General features: G+C 44.0%; 1 protein-coding gene across 1 annotated transcript in view; it reads left to right on the top strand.

Annotated features, from left to right (window-relative positions):
* tnksa (tankyrase, TRF1-interacting ankyrin-related ADP-ribose polymerase a) overlaps positions 1–23341 on the top strand; it is a 113154-nt gene extending 89813 nt beyond the window's left edge. The window contains exons 18-30 of the mRNA XM_078288391.1: positions 2732–2951; positions 5544–5653; positions 8163–8351; positions 9446–9526; positions 10573–10759; positions 11105–11184; positions 13807–13927; positions 14235–14332; positions 16610–16684; positions 17001–17106; positions 20870–21056; positions 21825–21981; positions 23099–23341. Coding sequence (XP_078144517.1) covers positions 2732–2951; positions 5544–5653; positions 8163–8351; positions 9446–9526; positions 10573–10759; positions 11105–11184; positions 13807–13927; positions 14235–14332; positions 16610–16684; positions 17001–17106; positions 20870–21056; positions 21825–21981; positions 23099–23185 — 1698 coding nt within the window. The 3' untranslated portion in view covers positions 23186–23341. The remainder of the gene's footprint in view (positions 1–2731; positions 2952–5543; positions 5654–8162; positions 8352–9445; positions 9527–10572; positions 10760–11104; positions 11185–13806; positions 13928–14234; positions 14333–16609; positions 16685–17000; positions 17107–20869; positions 21057–21824; positions 21982–23098) is intronic.
* The last annotated feature ends 284 nt before the right edge of the window (positions 23342–23625 follow it).

Below are 23625 nucleotides of genomic sequence, written 5' to 3'. Positions count from 1 at the left end.
CACACACACACACACACACACACACACACAGTAGTTGGAAACGTGCTGCTTTAAGCTGGTAGGGTTTTTTATAATAATGTTGTACAACCAGCCAGCATTGTGTAGCATACGGCTAGCACACATAGCACCTCTCTCTCATTTCCTTTTTAACACAGCACTGCACACACACACACACACACACACACACACACACACACCACCACCACCATGCTGATAGTCTGCTGTGGCCTCAGGAGGCAACTGTTCTCTCTCTATTTTTTTTAATAGTCTATTACAAAGTTCAGCAGTAGGTTTTTCTCTGTCTTCTATGTTTGTTGTCAACTTTCTATCGACTCTTTGTTATATCTTATTTATATTCTGAATAACACTCGGCTGCACTCGCTCCCGTATTCTTTAAGGTTATGGTGAGAAATAGAAAAACATAAATTAGCCATTTCTGGGTTTTTTTGGTCAGGGAAGAAGCAACAATGATCCTGTCAGGAAGATGTCTAGGAGTGACGGATCACTATCTTGCTACGCTGCAACAGAGACATCTTTGGTCCTAAGCACTTGTTGCTGTGGTGTTTCTGCACTGCACTGCCCACAGATCACCTGTCAATCAAACAGTGTGGGCGGAGCTTGGATTCTCTGTTGCTGCAGTTTGAGTTTCTCTTTTCTCTTTGTCTGTTCAGCCATGGCGGCTATCACTGCTCATGCTAACTACCCAGTTCTTCTTCTTCTGTTGATTCCAAACAAACAGGAAACGTAAAACGCATCACTTCCTGTGCGGCAGAGGATTTTTCCCGGGAAAGAGCTACCAGACACCGGCTGTTTAGAACAGACAGTGGAGAAGATTTATGAGCTGGATATAGGATGGATCACTGTTGAGTTAGAGCAACTGGTGATAAAAAGTAGTTTATTTATATGAAAATCACCACCACTCATCACCACTGGTAACCATTCTCCAAACATTCAGCGACCGGCCTCTGTTCTACTTTTTCTGAATAGAACTTCAGTCACAAAGAGAATATAAAGAGGAAGAAAGGACAGAGATAATAGAAGCGGACAAGCAGAGCAGGAAAACTTAATGTGGACAGATTAAAAAAAGTCAAAAAAAAGGAGAAGCATGACAGACATTTCCAGGCCGACGCTGGACGCCCAGAGGACCGGTTCCCACAACATCAAACTTTAATGAGCGAGTTGAAATTGAGTTCAAAAACCACATTGAAACGACGAGTCAAAGCGTAACCTAGGAGACAGTCAGGCAAAGAGAATGTCTGCTGTCCGGTTCTCCAGGGTGCGAGGTGTTCTCCTCTCCACGGGATGTCCTGTCCTGTCCTGTCCTGTCCTCACCTCTCTGCCTCCTCTCTTCTCTCTGTCCCTTCTCATCTCCAGCCAATTCCCATCATCCTCTTCTCACTCTTCTTCACTTGTCGTCGTCTCTTCCTCGCCGAAGTGAAATACCGTCACTGGGGTTCGACCGATGTGGGTTTATGAAGGTCGATATTTTTAGACTGAAATCGCAGATAGGTAATATTTTGTACCGACATTCAATCTTAAACTTTGACCATTTTCATGCCAAAAAATTACAAATGGAAGGTGTAAAAGCCTCTGAAGCAGCATTCAGAGCATCATGGGACACTAAAACTCTCCACTGAAACCCAGACTGATGAAATCCTAATTAACTAAAGAGGCTTTAGCTTCAGTATGGTGTAGTATGGAGAGGTGCGCATTGAACCTTGGGTGACAGGGTCATGTTTCGGCAGAAAAAATGTGTCTCTTCCCATACAAAGCCTTTATTATTTATTGGATAATACGTAACATAAATATGTTTAAAAAGCACCGACACATGCGACACATGCGTAGCCTTCCTCAGGGTGAAAGCTGGTGCCATATATAATCTCTGTTAGGTCACATGACTAGGAAATGGCTGTTTTGTCACATACCCATGATCTGCAGTCACATATCTACAATGTTTACATCCAATACATACATATAATGTTTCCAATACAAAAAGAAGAAACCAAGGCACCGGCATCCTTCTCACACACATCAAAAAGAAAGGAAAAGGTACAAGTACATCCCAAACTCATAACCATAATACCATAACTCTTATAGAAAAGGAGTATAATCAACATTTTATAATTTTACAATCCAAAATGTCTCTCTGAATGAAACTCTGTTAGTGTCAGCAGCTCTTTAAGGCAGAGAGACACCACACACCTGTTCACTGGCAGAGAAACTCTGGGAAGCATTACTGCCTTTAAATGAATTCATTTACAAAAAATAAACATTGAACATTTAAATAAATAAATGAAATATGCAAAGAAAATCAAATTTCATGTCAGGTTTTCAGAGCCTGTTTTCCTGTATCTGTGGTCAGGAGGAACCTCAGATCAGATCAGAGGTGGACGACTTGACTGGCTTCAATTTTTAATAAAAGATCAATATTTGCCTGCTGTATTGGCATCCTGATGTAGCGGTCTAACCCCGACTATCACTTTCTCTCCTCTTATTGTAAGAATTCAGCATGAGATTTTATAACATTTCCTCATCATCCTCTTCACCTTTCACAGAACTGGACCAGGAGAACTTGACATTTCAAATACAAACATTGGCTCAGTTATAAAAGTTTGAATATAACCTTTTCCTTTTCAGTCTGTATGCGTGGACACACTGTGAACAAATAGTATTAACATCTCTCTCTCTCTCTCTCTCTCTCTCCCATCCCTCCCTCCCTCCCTCCCTCCAGCACGGAGCGGACCCAACCAAGAAGAACCGGGACGGGAACACGCCTCTGGACCTGGTGAAGGACGGGGACACGGACATCCAGGACCTGCTGCGGGGCGACGCCGCGCTGCTGGACGCCGCCAAGAAGGGCTGCCTGGCCCGGGTGCAGAAGCTGTGCAGCCCGGACAACATCAACTGCAGGGACACACAGGGGCGCAACTCCACCCCGCTGCACCTCGCAGGTGACACACACACACAGGAACACACAGGAACACACCGAAACACACACAGGAACACACACAGGAACACACAGAAACACACAGGAACACACATGGGAACACACAGAAACACACACAGGAACACACACAGGAACACACAGAAACACACACAGGAACACATAGAAACACACAGGAACACACGTATTTTTCTTTATTTTTACTATTTTCCACATTTCAGAATAACAGTAAAGACATCAAAACTATGAAATAACACAAATGGAATTATGCAGCAACCAAAAAAGTGTTAAACAAATCAAAACAATCTTATATTTTAGATTAGATTAGAAAACCGTTTGTTTCTCCAACTTGCCGAATCCGCCATGGATCGTTTAAATAGGGCCCAAAGTCTCATCTCTTCTTCAGACGGAAACTTCCAGCAGGATAAAGCTTCTTTCATCTCAAGATGGATCCAGGAACACGACGGTGACTTTAGTTCAGTCTCCACATCATCCGATATTAACCCCATTAAAAGAAAAGCCTGAGTAAGAAATTGCCTTGTAAACAGCATTTTCTGATTCCCTGAACCTGAATAAGGTCATAGTCAGAGTAAGCAGAAACAACTAATGATTAAGACATGTGGAGTATTCTGATTTTAATCTCATTATTGAAGGTAATTTTAGACTTTAAACACCTGAATCCAACCGGGACTCTCTCTCTCAGAGGATTGGAGCGGCGATCCGACCGCTTGGCGACGCTCGCTTTGACTTCCAGACGTTGGAAGTCTGTTGTTTACAGAGGAAAAAAAGAGACTGACAGCAGGAAAACGAAGTCCCAACATTTCGGGAGTGAGGCTGAAACTGTCAGCATGCTCGGGATTTTGAGGGAAATGGATATCGTGAAGTTTTCAGTGAAGTCTCAAACTGTCTCCAGTGATTCTCCTCCTGTTAATCTGACTTTGCTCTGCAGAACATAAACAGGAATATTAACGTGTTATTGTCTTATGTATATCTAAAAATGAGATTATACCCAATACTGTTTAAGTGTACCTAATAAAGTGGCCACTGACTGTATATTCACATATATGCACACACACCTCTAATGATTTTATTTTAGTTTTAGTTTGCTATAATAACCTTGGAACTCACATAAACTTAGTGTGAAACTTCAAAGTCCTGATAGCATCGAGGTGCTGTAGGTCCTCGAAGGTAAATAGACACACACACACACACACACATCCAGGATCTCTGTAATCATGATAGCATCGATTTCAGAGATATTCAGAGATAATCAGAGATACGACTTTCCTCTGCGGCACCTTGCAGTCACACACACACTCACACACGCACACACTCACACACACACACATCCATCCATAATGATGTTAAATCAATGCTGAAATACACAAAATCTGTATAAACTCAAAGCACACAATACAACCGTTTTCTCCCACTTTTCATGCATGGAAAAAACATTTCTTACATTTGAAGACATCGTGCTCTTTCCGCACAATTTCATAAACCCAGACTCGTCTTTCTCACAGTCCAAAAATAAATGTAAATTGGAACATTTTGCTGTAGTCTGACTGACTGTAAAAGTGAAGAAACGGCTGAAGAACACTTTGAAGGTCTCTGTGATATTTCCATAGATCTGACCGCTCAGACACCCACTCACCCTCTGTCTGAGAGGAGAGAGGATTATACTGTCAGGCTGGAGACGATGACATCTGACATCTCTCTCTCTCCCTCTCTCTGTCTGTCTCTCTCTCTCTCCCTCTCTGTCTCTCTCTCTCTGTCTCTCTCTCTCCTCTGTCTCTGTCTGTCTCTCTCTCTCCCTCTCTGTCTCTCTCTCTCCTCTCTGTCTCTGTCTCATTACCCATTTTTGTTTCTCCTCTGACCCTGCTTTCTTCTCTCTTCTTCCTCTGTCTGTCTCTCTCTCTCTCTTCCTCTGTCTCTCTCTCTCTCTCTGTCTGTCTCTCTCTCTCTCTCTCTCTATTACCCATCTACATTTTTGTTTCTCCTCTGACCCTGCTTTCTTCTCTCTTCTTCCTCTGTCTGTCTCTCTCTCTCTCTTCCTCTGTCTCTCTCTCTCTCTGTCTGTCTCTCTCTCTCTCTCTCTCTATTACCATCTACATTTTTTTCTCCTCTGACCCTGCTTCTTTCTTCTTCCTCTGTCTGTCTACCTCTCTCTCTCTTCCTCTGTCTACCTCTCTCTCTTCCTCTGTCTCTCTCTCTCTCTCTCTCTGTGTCTGTCTCTCTCTCTCTATCTCTCTCTCTAATATTACCCATCTACATTTTTGTTTCTCCTCTGACCCTGCTTTCTTCTTTCTTCCTCTCTGTCTACCTCTCTCTCTCTCTCTCTTTTTCCTTTGTGTGTCTACCTCTCTCTCTCTCTTCTTCTGTCTGTCTACCTCTCGCTCTCTCTCTCTCTCTCTCTTCCTCTGTCTGTCTACCTCTCTCTTCCTCTGTCTACCTCTCTCTCTCTTCCTCTCTTTCTCTGTCTCACTCTCTCTCTCTTCCTCTGTCTGTCTACCTCTCTCTCTCTCTTCCTCTCTCTCTCTCTCCCTCTCTCTCTCTCTCTCTCTCTCTCTCTCTGTCTGGCTCTATGTCTCTCTCTCAGCTGGTTATAACAACTTGGAGGTAGCAGAGTATCTGTTGGAGCATGGAGCTGATGTCAATGCACAGGACAAAGGAGGGCTGATACCTTTACACAACGCTGCTTCATATGGGGTAAGACACACACACACACACACACACACACACACACACTGGGGATGAAACAATAACCAATAAGTATTACTATACACTCACTGGCCAAAATAATTGGAGTTCATGGACAAGAAATAACTAGAGGAAAGCAGTTCAGCTGCTCTTGGAGGCAGATGGACGCTCTTCAAAAAAACTTTTATTGATGCAGTAGAAACCAACGCATGTCGATGCAGTTTCGGCGTTTCCAAACACATTGTTTTTTTCTGCAATAAAAATAAAACGTTTTTTTGAAGAGCGTCCATGTGCCTCCATTCTGGAGAGTATACTCACTTATTATTGGCAAAATATCAGCATTTGATTCAAAAATGATTACTATTTGATAATAATATGACTGCCAGTCAATTATGGTTAATTGTCACGCTCATCAAATTGAATTGAAAGTCACAAAACAGCGTAGAAAATCAGATTCAGATCAGGCTGCAGGTTTAGCTCAACAGACATGTGACCGCTCTTTGATGTTTCATGGGAAACTGCTGTTCCAGTTATTTTGGCCAGTGAGTGTAGATTGTGGAAAAAAAACCAGTAACGATTATAACACCGCCCTTAAGTTTTATTACCGTGATCACAACTCTTCACTTTGATCAACATGAAGCTGAGTGCTGAAGAAATACATCCAAAGTGTTAGGAAATAGATATTTTTGCAGGCATGTTTTTTCCCCTTACTTCTTCATTGAAAAATAATAGAGAAAATTAAACAATACTTTTAGAAATTTTAGAAATGGCAAAGTGTCCCCAAACTTTGGACGGACAGTGTGTGTGCACTGTACAGCTGCGTCTGTATTATTTTCAAAAACATTTTCTGAGCTGCGTTTTCTGGAGACACACACACACACACACACACACACTGTAGCATCCCCCAGTGTCACTCAGGAACGAGCTACATTGTGTTTGACACTAAGACAAGATCTGGAGACAGACAATTAGGGAAAAAGAATGAGGGAAGGAGAGAAAGAAAGGAAGGAAGGAAGGACAAAGAAGAGAGAGCGAAGGGTTGTGATGGAGTTAATAAATCCCACAGTTTCTATTTCTGAGAATGCTATTCTATTTTATCTCACTGCAATTTATATGTAGCACTCGCTCACCAGACTTCACACCTTTGCTCTGCTGCTGTTCTCTCTTTTCCTCTCTTCTCCACCTCCCCCTCTCATTACTCCTCTCTCCTTTCCTTTCCTTCCCATCCTTCCTCTTTCTTCCCCTCTCATCTCCTCTCCTTGTCCTCCACCTCCTTACTCCTCTTCCTCTTCCCTCCTCTTCCTCTCTCTGTTCCTTTCCTTCCCATCCTTCCTCTTTCTTCCCCTCTCATCTCCTCTCCTTGTCCTCCACCTTCTTACTCCTCTTCCCTCCTCCTCTTCTTCTCTCCTTTCCTTTCCTTCCCATCCTTCCTCTTTCTTCCCCTCTCATCTCCTCTCCTTGTCCTCCACCTCCTTACTCCTCTTCCTCTTCCCTCCTCTTCCTCTCTCCGTTCCTTTCCTTCCCATCCTTCCTCTTTCTTCCCCTCTCATCCCTCTCATCTCCTCTCCTTACTCCTTACTCCTCTTCCTCTTGCCTCCTCCTCTTCCTCTCTCCTTTCCTTTCCTTCCCATCATTCCTCTTTCTTCCCCTCTCATCTCCTCTCCTTGTCCTCCACCTCCTTACTCCTCTTCCCTCCTCCTCTTCCTCTCTCCTTTCCTTTCCTTCCCATCCTTCCTCTTTCTTCCCCTCTCATCTCCTCTCCTTGTCCTCCACCTCCTTACTCCTCTTCCTCTTCCCTCCTCCTCTTCCTCTCTCCGTTCCTTTCCTTCCCATCCTTCCTCTTTCTTCCCCTCTCATCTCCTCTCCTTGTCCTCCACCTCCTTACTCCTCTTCCTCTTCCCTCCTCCTCTTCCTCTCTCCTTTCCTTTCCTTCCCATCCTTCCTCTTTCTTCCCCTCTCATCTCCTCTCCTTGTCCTCCACCTCCTTACTCCTCTTCCTCTTCCCTCCTCCTCTTCCTCTCTCCTTTCCTTTCCTTCCCATCCTTCCTCTTTCTTCCCCTCTCATCTCCTCTCCTTGTCCTCCACCTCCTTACTCCTCTTCCTCTTCCCTCCTCCTCTTCCTCTCTCCATTCCTTTCCTTCCCCTCATTCCTCTTTCTTCCCCTCTCATCTCCTCTCCTTGTCCTCCACCTCCTTACTCCTCTTCCTCTTCCCTCCTCCTCTTCCTCTCTCCTTTCCTTTCTTTCCCATCCTTCCTCTTTCTTCCCCTCTCTCCTTGTCCTCCACCTCCTTACTCCTCTTCCTCTCTCCTTTCCTTTCTTTCCCATCCTTCCTCTTTCTTCCCCTCTCCTCTCCTTGTCCTCCGCCTCCTTACTCCTCTTCCTCTCTCCTTTCCTTTCCTCCCCATCCTTCCTCTTTCTTCCCCTCTCATCTCCTCTCCTTGTCCTCCACCTCCTCACCCCTCTTCCTCCCTCCCTCCCTCCTCCTCCTCCCCTCTGTACCTCCTCTCCTCTCTGTAGCACGTGGATATCGCCGCCCTGCTGATAAAGTACAACACGTGCGTCAACGCCACAGACAAGTGGGCGTTCACCCCGCTCCACGAGGCGGCCCAGAAGGGGCGGACCCAGCTCTGCGCGCTGCTGCTGGCCCACGGAGCCGATCCCACCATGAAGAACCAGGAGGGCCAGACGCCGCTGGACCTGGCAACGGTGTGGCGGGCCGAAACACAGAGGCTTTATTAATACACGCAGTGTCCGACTTTTTGGTTCACCTACCGAGGGCCGGTTCACTAAAACACATATAATCGAATTTGAATTTTTACCAGCCAAAATAATTAATATACATTTTTTCATGGAAATACTTCACCCAACCTGTTTTCAGTGCTATTTCATGTATAGAGACAGGTACTGTGTGAATCCAATAAAGAAACAAGAGCAACAAGAGCAAGAGCAATATTATCTCACTCATACAACATATCTTTTACTGTCTTGGGCTACATTTTTAATTTTGCAATGTGGGAATAAAGTTAATTGGTAACACTTTACAATAAGGGTAAGTTAATGCTTAATAAGCATTAACTAACCCTTAATTAACAGTTAACTAATGTGTCTGGTAATCATTTACTAATGGTGTTCATGTTAACTAAGGTATTAATTTATACATTATTTAATAGTCATCTTTATAAACTATTAAATAATGTATAAATTAATACCTTAGTTAACATGAAGACCATTAGTAAATTACACATTAGTTAACTGTTAATTAAGGGTTAGTTAATGCTTATTAAGCATTAAGCAATTTAATTTTCAACTGGCTGGTTAACCATCCAGATAACGAAGAAAAAGGAGTTTGGACACGACCGCTTTGTGTACAGACAGCCAATCAGGAGCCAGTTTTGGAAAAAGGCAAAGAACAAACAGTGTATATAACCGAAGGATTCAAATGTTAATGTCTCAAAAGGTTAGCAGGCAGTGTGGCGAGTGACCTGTATTGATTTATCCACCAGACAAGACAAGACTCATTTTATCTGAATTTGGCACTTGTCAGAAGTTAATTTCGGACGCTGACACACACGACACTACCTGTGTGCCAAATCACCATATAAGGAAACAGAGAGCAGAAAACAGTGTATGAGTAGTCTCAGTTTGAGAAGCAGGGAAGATCGCACCAGCAGATGAACGTAGAACAGCTAAAACAAATAATCTCCTTGGTATTTTTTTGGACTTGATGACAGCTGGAATACAAACAAACTGACATCTATCTACATCCTGTCTCTCTCTCTCGCTCACTCTGTCTGTCGCAGGCTGATGACATCAGAGCGTTGTTGATTGACGCCATGCCGCCAGATGCCCTGCCTAGCTGTTTAAAACCCCAAGCCACTGTGGTGAGTGTCCACGCACACACACACACATGCATGTATAGAGGGCTTTCAGGTGACATAACACACCCTCTGGCGGCCATATTGGAGGACCTGTGAACAGCTGATTGCATAAATACACATGTAACTTGTCCATCTCAACAGAATTGAACAGACGATTAATTTCTGTCTGTTTCTGACTGAACTGATCATTTCATCACTGATCCATCTGATTGATTTAGTGTTTAGATAATGTCAGCTTGTTAGCTAGCTAACCATAGTATCTGGTCAGCTAACATCACTGTCTTGTTGTTAACACATCTGATTAGCACACTAGCTAACGTATCTAGTAGCAGCTAGCGTTAGCATGTTCACATTAACATCAGTGTGTTTGCCGGCTAGTTAGCTAGCTAACAGTTTGTTCAGGTTAACTGAGCTGACTCTTCTCAAGCTACAACTCAGAGTGTTTTGGAGTAGAGACTAGGGCTAAAGACAAGACAGTTTACTGTGTCACAGTAACCAAATCCACCTTATCACACTATTCACTTTTACTGAGAACGTTACTGAGTGGATCTGCAGCCACACCACAACAAGATTGTTCAGGTTTTATAGCTGGTTGTTATAGATTTAGCAGTGATTTGCGTACAGCCAGATAACACCAGATGTGGTTGATAGAAGACTTGTGACACAACTATAAAGCCTCTATACACAGAAATATTTCAAAGCGTTGCTGCTGGGCGTCACGCCGCCAGGTGCGTCACCCAGCTGTGTGAAAACCCCTGACCCACATTCTGAGTCATCACAGCCGACACACACACACCTGTCTGCATGAGTCAGCAACAACGCCGGAGCAGCCTGGTGTCCGTCTGTCTGAACACGGCGAGCAGGGCTGCACAGCTCGGTGAATTGTTGAGGGTTTTGTTTTTTGTTTTTTTGCTGATGAATGGAAACTTTTTTAGCATCAGAATCAGAATTAAAAATGTACAGGAATTTGCAGGACGAGACATACTGACATCGTCCAGTTACTCACACGTAGACCTTTTATCTTTTATCTTTCTCTGTCCCGCTCCCAGGTGAGTGCAGGTGTGGTGAGCACGGGTGCCACAGGGGGCGTGGTCATCTCCCCCTCCCCCTCCCCCTCCTGCCTGTCAGCGGCCAGCAGCATCGACAACCTGACCGCCCCCCTCAGTGACATCACGGTGGGCGGAGCCACGGGAACCGCAGACGGAGCCTCAGGGTCTGACAGGAAGGAAGGAGAGAGTACGTATGCACACACACACACGCACACACACACACACGGGGGGAGGAGTTGTGGGCCGAAACGCTCGATCACCCCGCTGACATCATGACGCCTCTCCTCTCCTCTCCTCTCCTCTCCTCACCTCTCCTCTCCTCTCCTCCTCTCCTCTCCTCTCCTCTCCTCTCCTCCTCTCCTCTCCTCTCCTGTCCTCTCATCTCCTCCCCTCCTCTCCTCTCCTCCTCTCCTCTCCTCTCCTCTCCTCCTCTCCTATCCTGTCCTCTCTTCCTCTCCTCTCCTCTCCTCTCCCCTCTCCTCCTCTCCTCTTTTCTCCTGTCCTCCTGTCCTCTCCTCTCCTCTCTCTGCAGCGCTGCTGGACATGACCATCAACCAGTTCCTGAAGAGTCTGGGGCTGGAGCATCTCCGAGATATCTTCCAGAGGGAGCAGGTACACACACACACACACACACACACACAGAGATGTACATGCAAAGACACACAAATTTGAGAGTGTGAGAGAGGGAACAACGGAAGTTAGGAGGGGGAAGAGAGAGAAAGAGAGAGAGAGACAGAAGGATGGAGAGAGAGACAGAAAGAAGGGGAAAGAGACAGAAAGAGGAAGAGACAGAGAAAGAGGGAGAGAGGGAGAGACAGATGGAGAGAGACAGAAAGACAGAGAGAAAGACAGAGATGGAGAGAGAGAGACAGAGAGGAAGACAAAGACAGAAAGAGGGAAAAACAGAGATAGAGAGTGAGAGAGAGACAGAGAGAGTGAAGGAGGGAGAGAGAGACAGACAGACAGAGAGAGAGAGAGAGAGAGACGGAAAGGATGAGAGAGACAGAAAGAGAGAGAGATGCCAGCTGGCAAAAGAGTTTGGCACAGGAGTTGGTACAGGAGCAGAAGGAAGTGTGTGTGTGTGTGTGTGTGTGTGTGTGTGTGTGTGTGTGTGTGTGTGTGTGTGTGTGTGTGTGTGTGTGTGTGAGTGTGTGTGAATTCTTGTTTTACTTAAAGGGAAACAAACCTTCATTAACACCTAGATGATGAGTGAGGTAGAGTTGAAAGGAAGAGGAGTGTGAAGTGATAAAGAGAGGAACTGGGTTTTTTTTTTTAGATATGAGAATAGTCATACACTGTATAATAATTTTCTGTGATAATAAGCATGCAGCACATCAGAGAACCTACTGGAAATACTTTAGTGCTCATTCTTTTTTTTAATTTTCTGAACATGAACATGGGCTCAAAGTTACAGCAAAGGAAAATACTGTGCTTGGATTCCAGATTCAATAAAAATAACTTCAAACCTACATCAGCCTACAACAGTAATCACCAATAAAATCAGTCCATTTCAATATGTTTGATGATTATAAAACTGTATAGTTTAATTTAAAAAGTGTCTATTTATGTTGGAGGTAGACTGTGTGTTCTTCTAACAGTCTTTAAACCAGAGGCTCGTGATAAATGAAAACTATAATATTGCAGGTTAAATAAAAAACAATTTGCATTCAACTTATACCTGTAACAGTCAATAAAACTCACATGAACTCATCTCCTCTTTCTATAAAACTCCTTGTTGTCGTAGAAAAAGACAAAGGTTTGTTGACATGAAGTTTGATTGGACAATTTTATGCAAAAAAGTGCCATTTCATGCTGAAAAATTGCAGTAATTTTGCAAAAATTGCAAGTTCTCGCACATATTCTGAGTATTGGTTGAATTCACATGAATTATGGCAATCACAATCGCAAAATTGAAAATTCCCGGAGGAATTAGTTCCAAGTGCATTCCAGTCAGATGCTGTTTTGCAGGGGAAGATTGCACTGATGCTGCGTTTTCACTGCTGATCGAAAAAATTCAGAGAAGTCAACCGGTTGGATCTGGATAAAATAGTTTGAGACATAAAGTGTTTTCCTCTGTGAGAGATATCAAGCAGCCTCCTGCGGGCGCAAACAGCAGAGGATCAAGTCTCTTTTCTGTGGTTTGATTTCTGACGGCGCTCTCGGTTTTATGCTTTAGCATTAGGGAGATTTTCAGATAGTGTTTCCTCAGTTCAGCCGGAGAAGCGGCGTGTCGGTGTCTCCCTGCCTGAGGCGGGAGACGGGTTGAGACGGGTTCACACCGGGAGAGAGAGCCGGGAGAGACCAGACACAGCAGCGCATGAGAAAAGTGTTTTCAGAGTCGGTAAAGGTTAGGCCATTTGAAAAGCCTGGACTATCTCCGCCTGCAGCACGGAGCTCATTTTCTCTCTCCGTAAGCAAACTCCCAACATCACTATCAGTCATTTGCATACCTAATTTCATTACTACCATCCTTTCAGAGGAAAAACTGACCTTTTCTCCTCGGCTCTTATTTCTTTACCCGTCACTGCTCATGAATATTTGTCACATCTATTGTCTGGGCGATACATTGTTGACCTTTGCGCTCATTATTATTGATTGTTCGCAATTTCGGGGATCAGTGTAAGCATAATCTGCTGTTACACTCTGTGGCAATGCAATCACTCTAAATCTGTAATGGGGTTTTTTTTTTTGTTGCTGCTGTGTGAAGACTTCTGCACAAGGACCCAGCTGCTCAAACATACCACAATGAAAGTGATGAAGTGTGTTTATCGCTTGCAGTGTCACACCATCACTTTTCATTGTAGTTTTGATTGCCCAATAAAATATTTTCACCTCAAAAATATGACAGAGAGCTGGCAGAAATGGGTAGATTTAGTTTGCGCATGCATAAATAGAAGCATTACTTGAATAAACCGCAGTGTTGATGCAGCGGTGACAGATTCTCTCACTTGAAACTTCAGTCAGAAAGCAACGCACTGAACGCATTGCAATACCTGTTACGATTACAAAGCAGAACTTTATCGATTTCCAGTTTTCTGACAGCAGACGGCATAAACAAGGCGAACAAAAAGACAAAATAGACGTTTAGATTGGCTTGAGACTGAAAACGTGGTTCGCGATGGGATTGGTGTTTACCCCACTTGTGATTTTTTTTGTCCTTCTTAGCCCCGCCTCTTCTTGTGTATCTACACTCCTTCTGATTGGCTTGTTTTGTGCTGTGCTGTTTCCGGGCAGATTTCGCTGGACGTGCTGGCAGACATGGGGCACGAGGAGCTGAAGGAGATCGGCATCAACGCTTACGGACACAGACACAAACTCATCAAGGGCATCGAGAGGCTGCTGGGAGGCCAGCAAGGTCAGACACACACACACACACACACACACACACATACACACCCAAGTACACACATGCGTACAGAGGATGGTGCACAATGAATGTGAATATTGGGTCTCAAAATAATAGAGATGCTGCTGTTAACGTTGTAGAGAGAAGAATACTTCATGACATCTGTCTGTCTGTCTGTCACAAATAGGACGAATATCACTACAGCCAAATAGGACAACACATTACAATATTACACTACACCTTTAACACGCTTATGCGATTTTATTGTGTGTGTGTGTGTGTGTGTGTGTGTGTGTGTGTGTGTGTGTGTTTATAGGCGGCAACCCCTACCTGACGTTCCACTGTGCCAGTCAGGGCACCGTGCTGATCGACCTGGCACCGGACGACAAGGAGTTCCAGTCTGTGGAGGAAGAAGTATGCACACACACACACACACACACACACACACACACACAGATTCAGGTTGATGGTGATGCAGCACCTGCATGAATTTCGAACAAATAACTTCAGATAACCTCAGCCCTCTCTGGACAGCATTAGTGTTACCAGTGGAGTTCAGTATTTTAATTTTGCCCATGCACATCGGAGTCAGTCATCCGGATGGTAAAATAATTAACTGTGTTAATCACAGACCTCACCTGGTAACACCTGGTCTGGCTCATGTCAGTGATTTTTTTCCAGCTCCCCAGTAACAACTCCATCTGAAACTACCTGCTGTATTTTGTGTTGACTCTGATGTCCTGGGTCATTTTAATCCTGTGGGGTCGATTTAATCCTGTCTGGATTAACGAGTGATATTTCACACAGTCACCACCTTGCTCACCTGGTATCTGGGTGACGAGGCCATGTGACCCAGCTGAGGAACGCTACAATGAGCCGCTTGTTGAGAGTTTCACCCGTTTGTAATTTGATTTTGCCTAGGGTGAACTATGTGGTTGCTATGGTGTTTCCAGTGGTTGCTAGTGTGTACTAGGCAGTTGCTAGGGTGCATTAGGTGGTTGCTAGGGTGTACTAGGTGGTTTAAGTAGTAGTAGTAGTAGTAGTAGCAGTAGCAGTAGTAGTAGTAGTAGTAGTATCACTAGTAGTAGTAGTAGTAGTAGTAGTAGTAGCAGTAGTAGTAGTAGTAGTAGTAGTATCACTAGTAGTAGTAGTAGTAGTAGTAGTAGTAGCGGTACTAATGGTACTAGTAGAAATGGAAGAAGTCGTACTGGTAGGTAGTAGTAATAGTAGTACTAGTAGTAGTAATACGAGTAGCAGCAGCAGTAACTGTAGTAGCAGTAGTTGTAGTAGTTGCAGTAATATTAGTAGTAGCATTAGCAGTAGTAGCAGTAATAGTAGTTGAAGGTAGAAAGAAAAGTAAAAAGCGTGAAAAAGAGAAATGCAAGTGAAAGACTGAAAGAGTAAAAGTACTAGTAGTAGCAGTAGTAGTAGCAGTAGTTGTAGTAGTTGCAGTAATATTAGTAGTAGCATTAGCAGTAATAGTAGTAGAAAGTGAAAGCCAGTGCAGTGGAGTGATGTCACTTCAGTCAGTCATCCTGACAGCAGAAGGATCCACTGGGGCATCGTGTTAATTCAGTAACTCACCAAAACAGACAAAACTCTCTAAGAGTCTCTTTGTAACGTCAGATTCAGATTCAGCAGCTCCTGCTCTCTCCTCCTCTGTTCTCTCTGTTCTCTCTGTTCTCTCTGTTCTTCTGTTCTTCTGTTCTTCTGTTCTTCTGTTCTTCTGTTCTTCTGGGCACCAAACTGCGCTTCAGTGCACCACGACTTCCTTTCATTGCTTATTTTATATTCTACTTGTGCGCTTATGTTCTAGCTGTCTCTTTTCCCCGCTGATTCCCATTACTTTTGTTGCTGAACCGATCTAATTTCTCCACGGGGATCAATAAAGTTCGGTCTGATCCGGTGTAAAGAGTGACGCCGCTCCACCTGCCACCGGTAATACGAGCCTTGTGATCCAGATGCCGGCCGCACAAGTCGGTAATTGCTGAAACACCAGATGTCGATCTTTCCAGAATTAAAATGACCCCCTTTCGTCAGAGTTAACTCAAAATACAGCAGCTCATTTCAGATGGAAGTTTTTTACCGGGGAACTGGAGAGAATCACTGACATGTTGGTTCTGAATGGGATGAAACTCCCCGGGTGCCGAGGTCAAGATGACCGACCACCAGACCTTCTCTTGTACCTTCGTAACACTAACGCTGTCCGGAGAGGGCTGCACTTATCACACCGTATGCTAATGAGAAGACACACTGAAATGGATGTGTGTCGTCCCCAAACACATCCTTTTTAAAACGTTCAGTCCCAGTCAACAGTCTGGACCCACCTGACTGAATGCTCTGTGTTTCTCATTCTCTTAAAGCCATTTTGATCTAAAGGCTTCTGCTTAAACGCTTGAAATTAGTTTCTTAGACAAATATAAATAGTGAAGTTGATCCTATGTATGAATTTCTTTCCAAAGCCTTTTGCCTTTCCATCAAGGCAAAGGGCGGCTACTTTAAAGAATCTAAAATATAAGATAGTTTTGATTTGTTTAACTCTTTTTTGGTCGCTGCATAATTCCATTTGTGTTATTTCATAGTTTTGACGTCTTTACTTTTATTCTAAAATGTGGAAAATAGTAAAAATAAAGAAAAATGTGGTGTGTCTGTCTGTCTCATCTCTTACTGTCCGTCTATTTTCTCTTCCAGCTTCAGAGTACAATCAGAGAACACCGTGATGGAGGCAACGCAGGCGGGGTCTTCAGCCGGTACAACATCCTTAAGGTGTGTGTCACTCACACACACACACACACACACACGCAGAGACTCAAACACACACACACACACACACACACACACACACATGCAGAGACTCAGACACTCGATTTCTCTCTTTTGGACCACAAATATGAACTTATTTAACTTACCTAGGCCTAGTCAATGTTAAAAGTGGAGTTTTGTTTGACTTTTGCAATTCCGAGTTTTAGTCAAATTTCATGGCACGGGGTATAATTACTTTTTCTCTCTTTCTTTCACCCTTCATCCCTCGCTCTCTCTCTCTCTCTCTCTCTCTCCTCCTTCCCTCCCTCCAACTCTGCAGATTCAGAAGGTGGTGAATAAGAAGCTGAGAGAGAGATACTCCCACAGGCAGAAGGAAATTGCGGACGAAAATCACAACCACCACAATGAGCGCATGCTCTTTCATGGTAAATGAATACGTGAATAAAATCACAGATGCAGCATGGTGGATTTCCTCATATACAGGCAGAGGGATTTTCAGTAGAAAAAAGAAAAGGTGTCGCACATCCAGCTCCATAGAAAATACTCTTTATTTGATAATGCTTCAGCTTTGCGGCCTCTTGATCTTGAAGAACGCCGCAAGGCCAAAACGTTAATAAAATGAAGAGTATTTTCTATGGAGCTGGAGTGTGCGACACCTTTTCTTTTCTCTCCTGTTTACCACCAGTGATCAGCACCTCTCTGCAAACATCTTTTGGTGTGTGTTACCTCTCTACAATAGAGGAATTTCAGTGACAGCTATTGAGGAAATGAGGATAGTAAGCGGCTTTAAGACATCCAAGTTTGTAATGGTGACCAGGTCGGACCTTCCTCTACAGAGCAGCCTGAATTCATCATGGATTCAACCAGATACTGGAAACTTTCCACAGTGATCTTTGTCCCAACATGATCTCAGAAAAACTCACGAAATGAGCACGAACTCTGAAAAGGCGATTTACATTCTGTGGACACAAATTATGTGAAAATTACATTTCTACACCAGGAATTCTGTGACAAAAACATGAATTGGACACGACATTTTCAGCTGAAGGTTGGCTAGCAGTTAAGTTTAGGCAACTAAAACAACTTGGTTATGGTTTGGGAAAGGCTTTGGTCATAAGGCTTTTGGTTCAATAAGAAAAACTTTAGCTAAAAATGAACATTTGACTCACAGTAGAAATTTTCTTCCTGCAAGCTGGGAATTGAACTCCAGTCTGAGGCACTGAAGTCAAACTCATCGCCCATCCATCCAGCACCCGACCACAGCACCCTGACCGCCCACTGAGCTGCTGCACTGTGACTCTACTGCCTGTTTACAGTCACCGACATGTAATTCAGTGATAACAAGTCGTGTTCATGTCATGTATTTGTGTGAGATCAGGTGGTTTTGTCCGTGCTGACTCGACAGCGTCACTCAGCTGCTGCAGGTTTTTCAGCGGAACATTCATGCTGCGATACATCCTGTTCCACCTCATCCTGTCGGACTGAAGAATATAAAAGAATAAAAGAAGAAACTTGCCAACCCAGGATTCAAGTCAGGTCACTCAGTTTTATTTCATGAATGCACATTGAGGGAAGGAGAGAAAGAGAGAGAGAGACACACAGAGACTTGAAGGCTGCCACCTCAACCTCTGTGAGACTGAGAGAACAGTTTTCTTTTTACACAGAAGCAAACATGTAGAAACGGTTACTTGAGAACACAGACGAAGAAAAGCAGCGGCCTTCATCAGTAAATCAGTTCGTCTGCTTCCAGACTCCTGAACCTCGTCTCTCCACTCTTCAGATTTTGTCGAGCGACTCGGAGAGTCTGGTGTTTCAACGGCTTGTTCTCGCTCAGAGAAACAATCGAGCCAATCAGAGCCTTTGTGGGCGGGACTAAACTTTGAACCGTTCCAGTGTCGGTTTTTTATTGGTGTTTCGGCAGAATAATAATAATAATAATAATAATAATAATTAACCAACAGATTGTCCTTGCAAAGACGATATTGATATTCTTCACATTCTTGGTGAAGTTAGTAAATACTCCCAGCATCAGTGTGACTGAAGTGATGTCAGAGCGTCCAGATACATCAGTCACTAGTGATCGGTTCAGATACGTCTGTCACTAGTGATCGGTTCAGATGGTTCAGATACGTCAGCCACTAGTGATTGGTTCAGATACGTCGGTCACTAGTGATCGGTTCAGATACATCAGTCACTAGTGATTGGTTCAGATACGTCAGTCACTAGTGATTGGTTCAGATACATCAGTCACTAGTGATTGGTTCAGATACATCAGTCACTAGTCATCGGTTCAGTTGGTTCAGATACGTCAGCCACTAGTGATTGGTTCAGATACGTCGGTCACTAGTGATTGGTTCAGATACATCAGTCACTAGTCATCGGTTCAGTTGGTTCAGATACGTCAGCCACTAGTGATTGGTTCAGATACGTCGGTCACTAGTGATTGGTTCAGATACGTCGGTCACTAGTGATCGGTTCAGATGGTTCAGATACATCAGTCACTAGTGATTGGTTCAGATACATCAGTCACTAGTGATCGGTTCAGATGGTTCAGATACGTCAGTCACTAGTGATCGGTTCAGATACGTCGGTCACTAGTGATCGGTTCAGTTGGTTCAGATACATCAGTCACTAGTGATTGGTTCGTTGGTTGGGGGAAAATCAACCCTCCCACACAGAAAACGGCTAACGAGGAGGAAATCTCAGGCTGAATGATGGAGTGGAACCAGATGGACGTTCAGTCTGAATACCAGACTAGTAAGTCAGTGGTTCCTGCTGAATCCAACAACCCAACAGCTCTGTACTGGGCTGAGATGTGGAGACTGAACTAAAGTCACCGTCATGTTCCTGGAAACATCTTGAGATGAAGGAGCTTTATCCTGCTGGAAGTTTCCATTTGAAGAAGAGATGAGACTTTTGTCCTTGAAGGATCCACCTGGTCAGCAGCAGCGTTCAGGTTCTCTGTGGCGTTCAGATGCTGCTGCGTTGGTGCTAAAGGGCCTGATGTGAGCCAAGGAAACTTCTCCTACAACATTACACCTCCACCAAGTTTAATTATATAGTGCACTTCCTTAGAAATGCAGCTCAAGGTGCTTTCACAGAATAAGTCAAGTTATATACATAAAATATATATACATAATTGCACTCACCCATCCATCCATTTACTACCACCCTAACCCTGCTAACTTATACATAAAAAATGACGAACAGCCACCACCACACTCCCACTCCATAGTACAACACACACACTCTATCAGTCTGAACTGTTGAAACCAGGCAGGATGATCCATGGATTCATGCTGTTTACACCAAATTCTCACCCTGACATCAACGTGTGAAACCAGGATTTGTCAGACCAGGTGACGTTCTCCCTCTCTTCAGTCCAGTTGTGTTGATCATGTTCCTGCTGTAGCTTCATCTTCTTGTTTCTCAGCTGACAGCAGTGAAACCGGTCCTGGTCTCCTTTGCTGCTGGAGCCGGTCTGCTTCAAGGTTCAACCAGCTGTGTGCTGAGAAGCCCTTCTGCACTCCACTGTTGGACCGAGATGTTATTTTATTTGAAACAAGTCTTTCCATCCTCCTCTAACCTCATCATCACCGAGTCAGTTCACCCTCAGGACTCCCGCTGACTGGATGTGTTTTGTTTATCGCACCGTTCTCAGTAAACTCTAAACACTGCAGTGCCAAAATCCTCGTCTGTTTCTGAGCTGCTGGACCCGAAGCGTCTGGCACCAGCGATCGCACCACATCCAAAGTCACTAAAATCACATGTTTTTCCCCGTCTGACATTTAGTTAAACAGTGGCTGAACGTGTCGACCCCGTCTGCAGGCTTTATGCTTTATGCTTTATTTATATGTGACTCACTGTCTGGAGGAGCGAGCTGTGTGTGCAGACGGGGAAGCGGACCAAATGAAGTGGGTGCTGAATGTAGACATGCCACTGGTCAAATGTCATGTTTACATAATACTGTCGATTTGTTCTTAAAGTGTGTATATATGTATATTCCTTGCTGAAAACATGCTAAACTGTCAGCGCTGGTGGAAAACGCACAGCATCTTGTTAAAAAATAAGAAAAAAAACGCAGAGAACTTTTTCTTCTCCAAGTGTAGCAACGAAACTCTTAAGGGAAAGGTAATCTTCATTTTTCTCTCTTTTTCTTTCTCCTACATTTTCTCTCCTTCCTGCCAGGTTCTCCCTTCATCAACGCCATCATCCATAAGGGCTTCGACGAGCGCCACGCCTACATCGGCGGGATGTTCGGAGCCGGCATCTACTTTGCCGAGAACTCCTCCAAGAGCAACCAGTACGTCTACGGGATTGGTGGAGGCACAGGATGTCCCGCCCACAAAGACCGCTCCTGCTACGTCTGCCACAGGTCCGACTTCTTACCTTTACTGAAGCTCTTTGTGACTGTGTGTTTAAAACAGTGCTGTATAAATAACGTTTTACTTGTTTTACTTATGTTAGATTAGATGAGGTTGGATTAAATTAGATTTGATCCAATTTGATATGATTCAATCCGATTGGATTCGATTAGGTGAAATTTCAGTGTCTCCTATCGGCTGTAAAGAAACAGAAAAGCAAATAAAATACAGCATATAAGTAAGATTAGAGACAATATGAATAGTGAAATCTATTAACTGGTAATCTGTCGTTCATTTTGTCAGTGCTCATCGCTGTGGTGTTTCTGCACTGCACTTCCCACAGGTCACCTGTCAATCAAACAGTGTGGGCGGAGCTTGGATTTTCTGTTGCTGCAGTTTGAGTTTCTCTCTTCTTTGTCTGTTCAGACATGGTGGCTATCACTGCTCATGCTAACTACCCAGTTCTTCTTCTTCTGTTGATTCCAAACAAACCGGAAATGTAAAACGCATCACTTCCTGTGCGGCAGAGGATTTTTCCCAGGAAAGAGCTACCAGACACCGACTGTTTAGAACAGACAGTGGAGAAGATTTATGAACTGGATATAGAATCACTGTTGAGTTAGAGCAGGCAGAGATAGAGTAGCACAACAGACATTTATTTAGATAAAAATGTTGTCAATTATTACTATGTGTGACCTTTCTGTTGACATGCGTCGGTCTGTGTACTGTGTGTGTGTGTGTGTACTGTGTGTGTGTGTGTGTGTGTGTGTGTGTTCCAGGCAGATGCTGTTCTGCAGAGTGACTCTGGGAAAGTCGTTCCTCCAGTTCAGTGCGATGAAGATGGCCCACGCTCCCCCCGGACACCACTCCGTTATCGGACGGCCGAGCGTCAACGGACTGGCATATGCAGAATACGTCATCTACAGAGGGGAGCAGGTCGGTACACACACACACACACACACACACACACACACATACTAGGACTGAGCGAGTAGACGAATACACAGGGGATTGGCAATGGGCTGAATCTGTGGATTGCTGATTTAAATTGCCTTAATGTTTAGTAATTTAAAATGTAGCCTAGAGCAAGACACTTTATAGTGAACGCAGGCCGCCTTGACAGAATAACAACCTCCCGCAAAACCCAATAAAATTTAAAACTCCCATTATTTGAGTTGTTTTTCCTCTGGGACCAGAGCCATGTTGAGCGCAGAGTCTAACAGCGACATCTGCTGGCCTGAAGCTGCATTGCGACCAACAAGCAGCAGATTCACACGGTGGGAGCAAAGTTGTTATCAGCAAACGTTAAAGCCGTAATATCAGCAGACTATCTGTCTAAATGTTGTTTACTGAAGCTCTGTTAGCAAGTAAAACCTTCACTTATTTCCTTCACGCCTTTCCAAGCCATGACTTTACACTGCCTGCCTCCCTGTTTGCTGCTGTCCCTCCAGACTCATTTCATCAAGGTCATTTATCCTTGTATGTTGGACAGAAATAGGAATTAGAAAACATTAAGTGCGTGCGTTATTTATTTAGGTATTAAAGTCAGGAATTACCACAATGAATTTGGGAGGCAGATAAACGACAAAAAATGAGCTCAAATTGTTTTAAAATGTCTTTAGAGGCAACATTATTGATTCATTTTATGCTCCGTAAAGCACTTTGTAACTCTGCATAAAGTTATTATTATAAATGTTGTTGTTGTTGTTACTATTATTATTATTCCATCGCCTGACCTCACACACGCATGCGTGCACACACACACACACACACACTTCTGATCCTCTGGCCATTTTAGATGATTCCAACATTGACTAAGTTGTTTTGGGTTTTTTTAGCTTTTCTTTTTAACACTTTAACTTTTTAAATGTTGCTTCTCCTGTTCTCGTCTCCCTGGATTTCTTCTTCATGACTCTAAACTGTTTTTAACCATGTTAGTAAAACACTTTGGGGTACGGTGTTGTATGAAATAAGCTATATACAGTATACATATATATATATATATGTAAGCTTTTGTTTGATTTTGGGTTGATGTGTTCTCCTTCCTCCCCAGGCCTACCCAGAGTACCTGATCACCTACCAGATCATGAAGCCTGAGAGCCCGGCCACGCCCGCTGCCTCCGCTGAACAGAAATCCTAAAACCGGGTCAGATCAGAAGCGGGCTGGATGGCCGGACTCTGCTGTGGACTAGAACCAGTCTGTAAATGGACTGGAACCGAAACCAGAACATGTTTCAAACCCCGGCCCCAAAATAAAAGCCTCTAGAACTGAACCAGAGGTGTGAGGAACTGAAGTGGAGTCAGAAACCTGGAAGCGTTTTCTACAAGGAAGAACAAGGAGGAGGCGGTGTGTTTGAGTTTCGGGGTTCGACTCATGCACGGTCCCAAACAACTGTACATTTGGGCAGTCGCTCTTGATGGCGAAACGTATGCGATTCTTTCATTAATTGAGTTTAATTTTGCAGGGAAAAGGCAAACGGATTGGGAAAACATTTCTGTCAGCGCAGCAGCGTTCTCCAGCCGGCTCATTTTTAAAGCCGGTGGTCGTCGGGGCTCGATGCTAAAAAGCCATTAAGGAAA

This window comes from Centroberyx gerrardi, chromosome 2 (assembly GCF_048128805.1).
Source record: "Centroberyx gerrardi isolate f3 chromosome 2, fCenGer3.hap1.cur.20231027, whole genome shotgun sequence".
Lineage (NCBI taxonomy): Eukaryota > Metazoa > Chordata > Actinopteri > Beryciformes > Berycidae > Centroberyx > Centroberyx gerrardi.
Note: the sequence above shows the minus strand (reverse complement) of the source record. Positions and strands in the feature narration are given on the sequence as shown.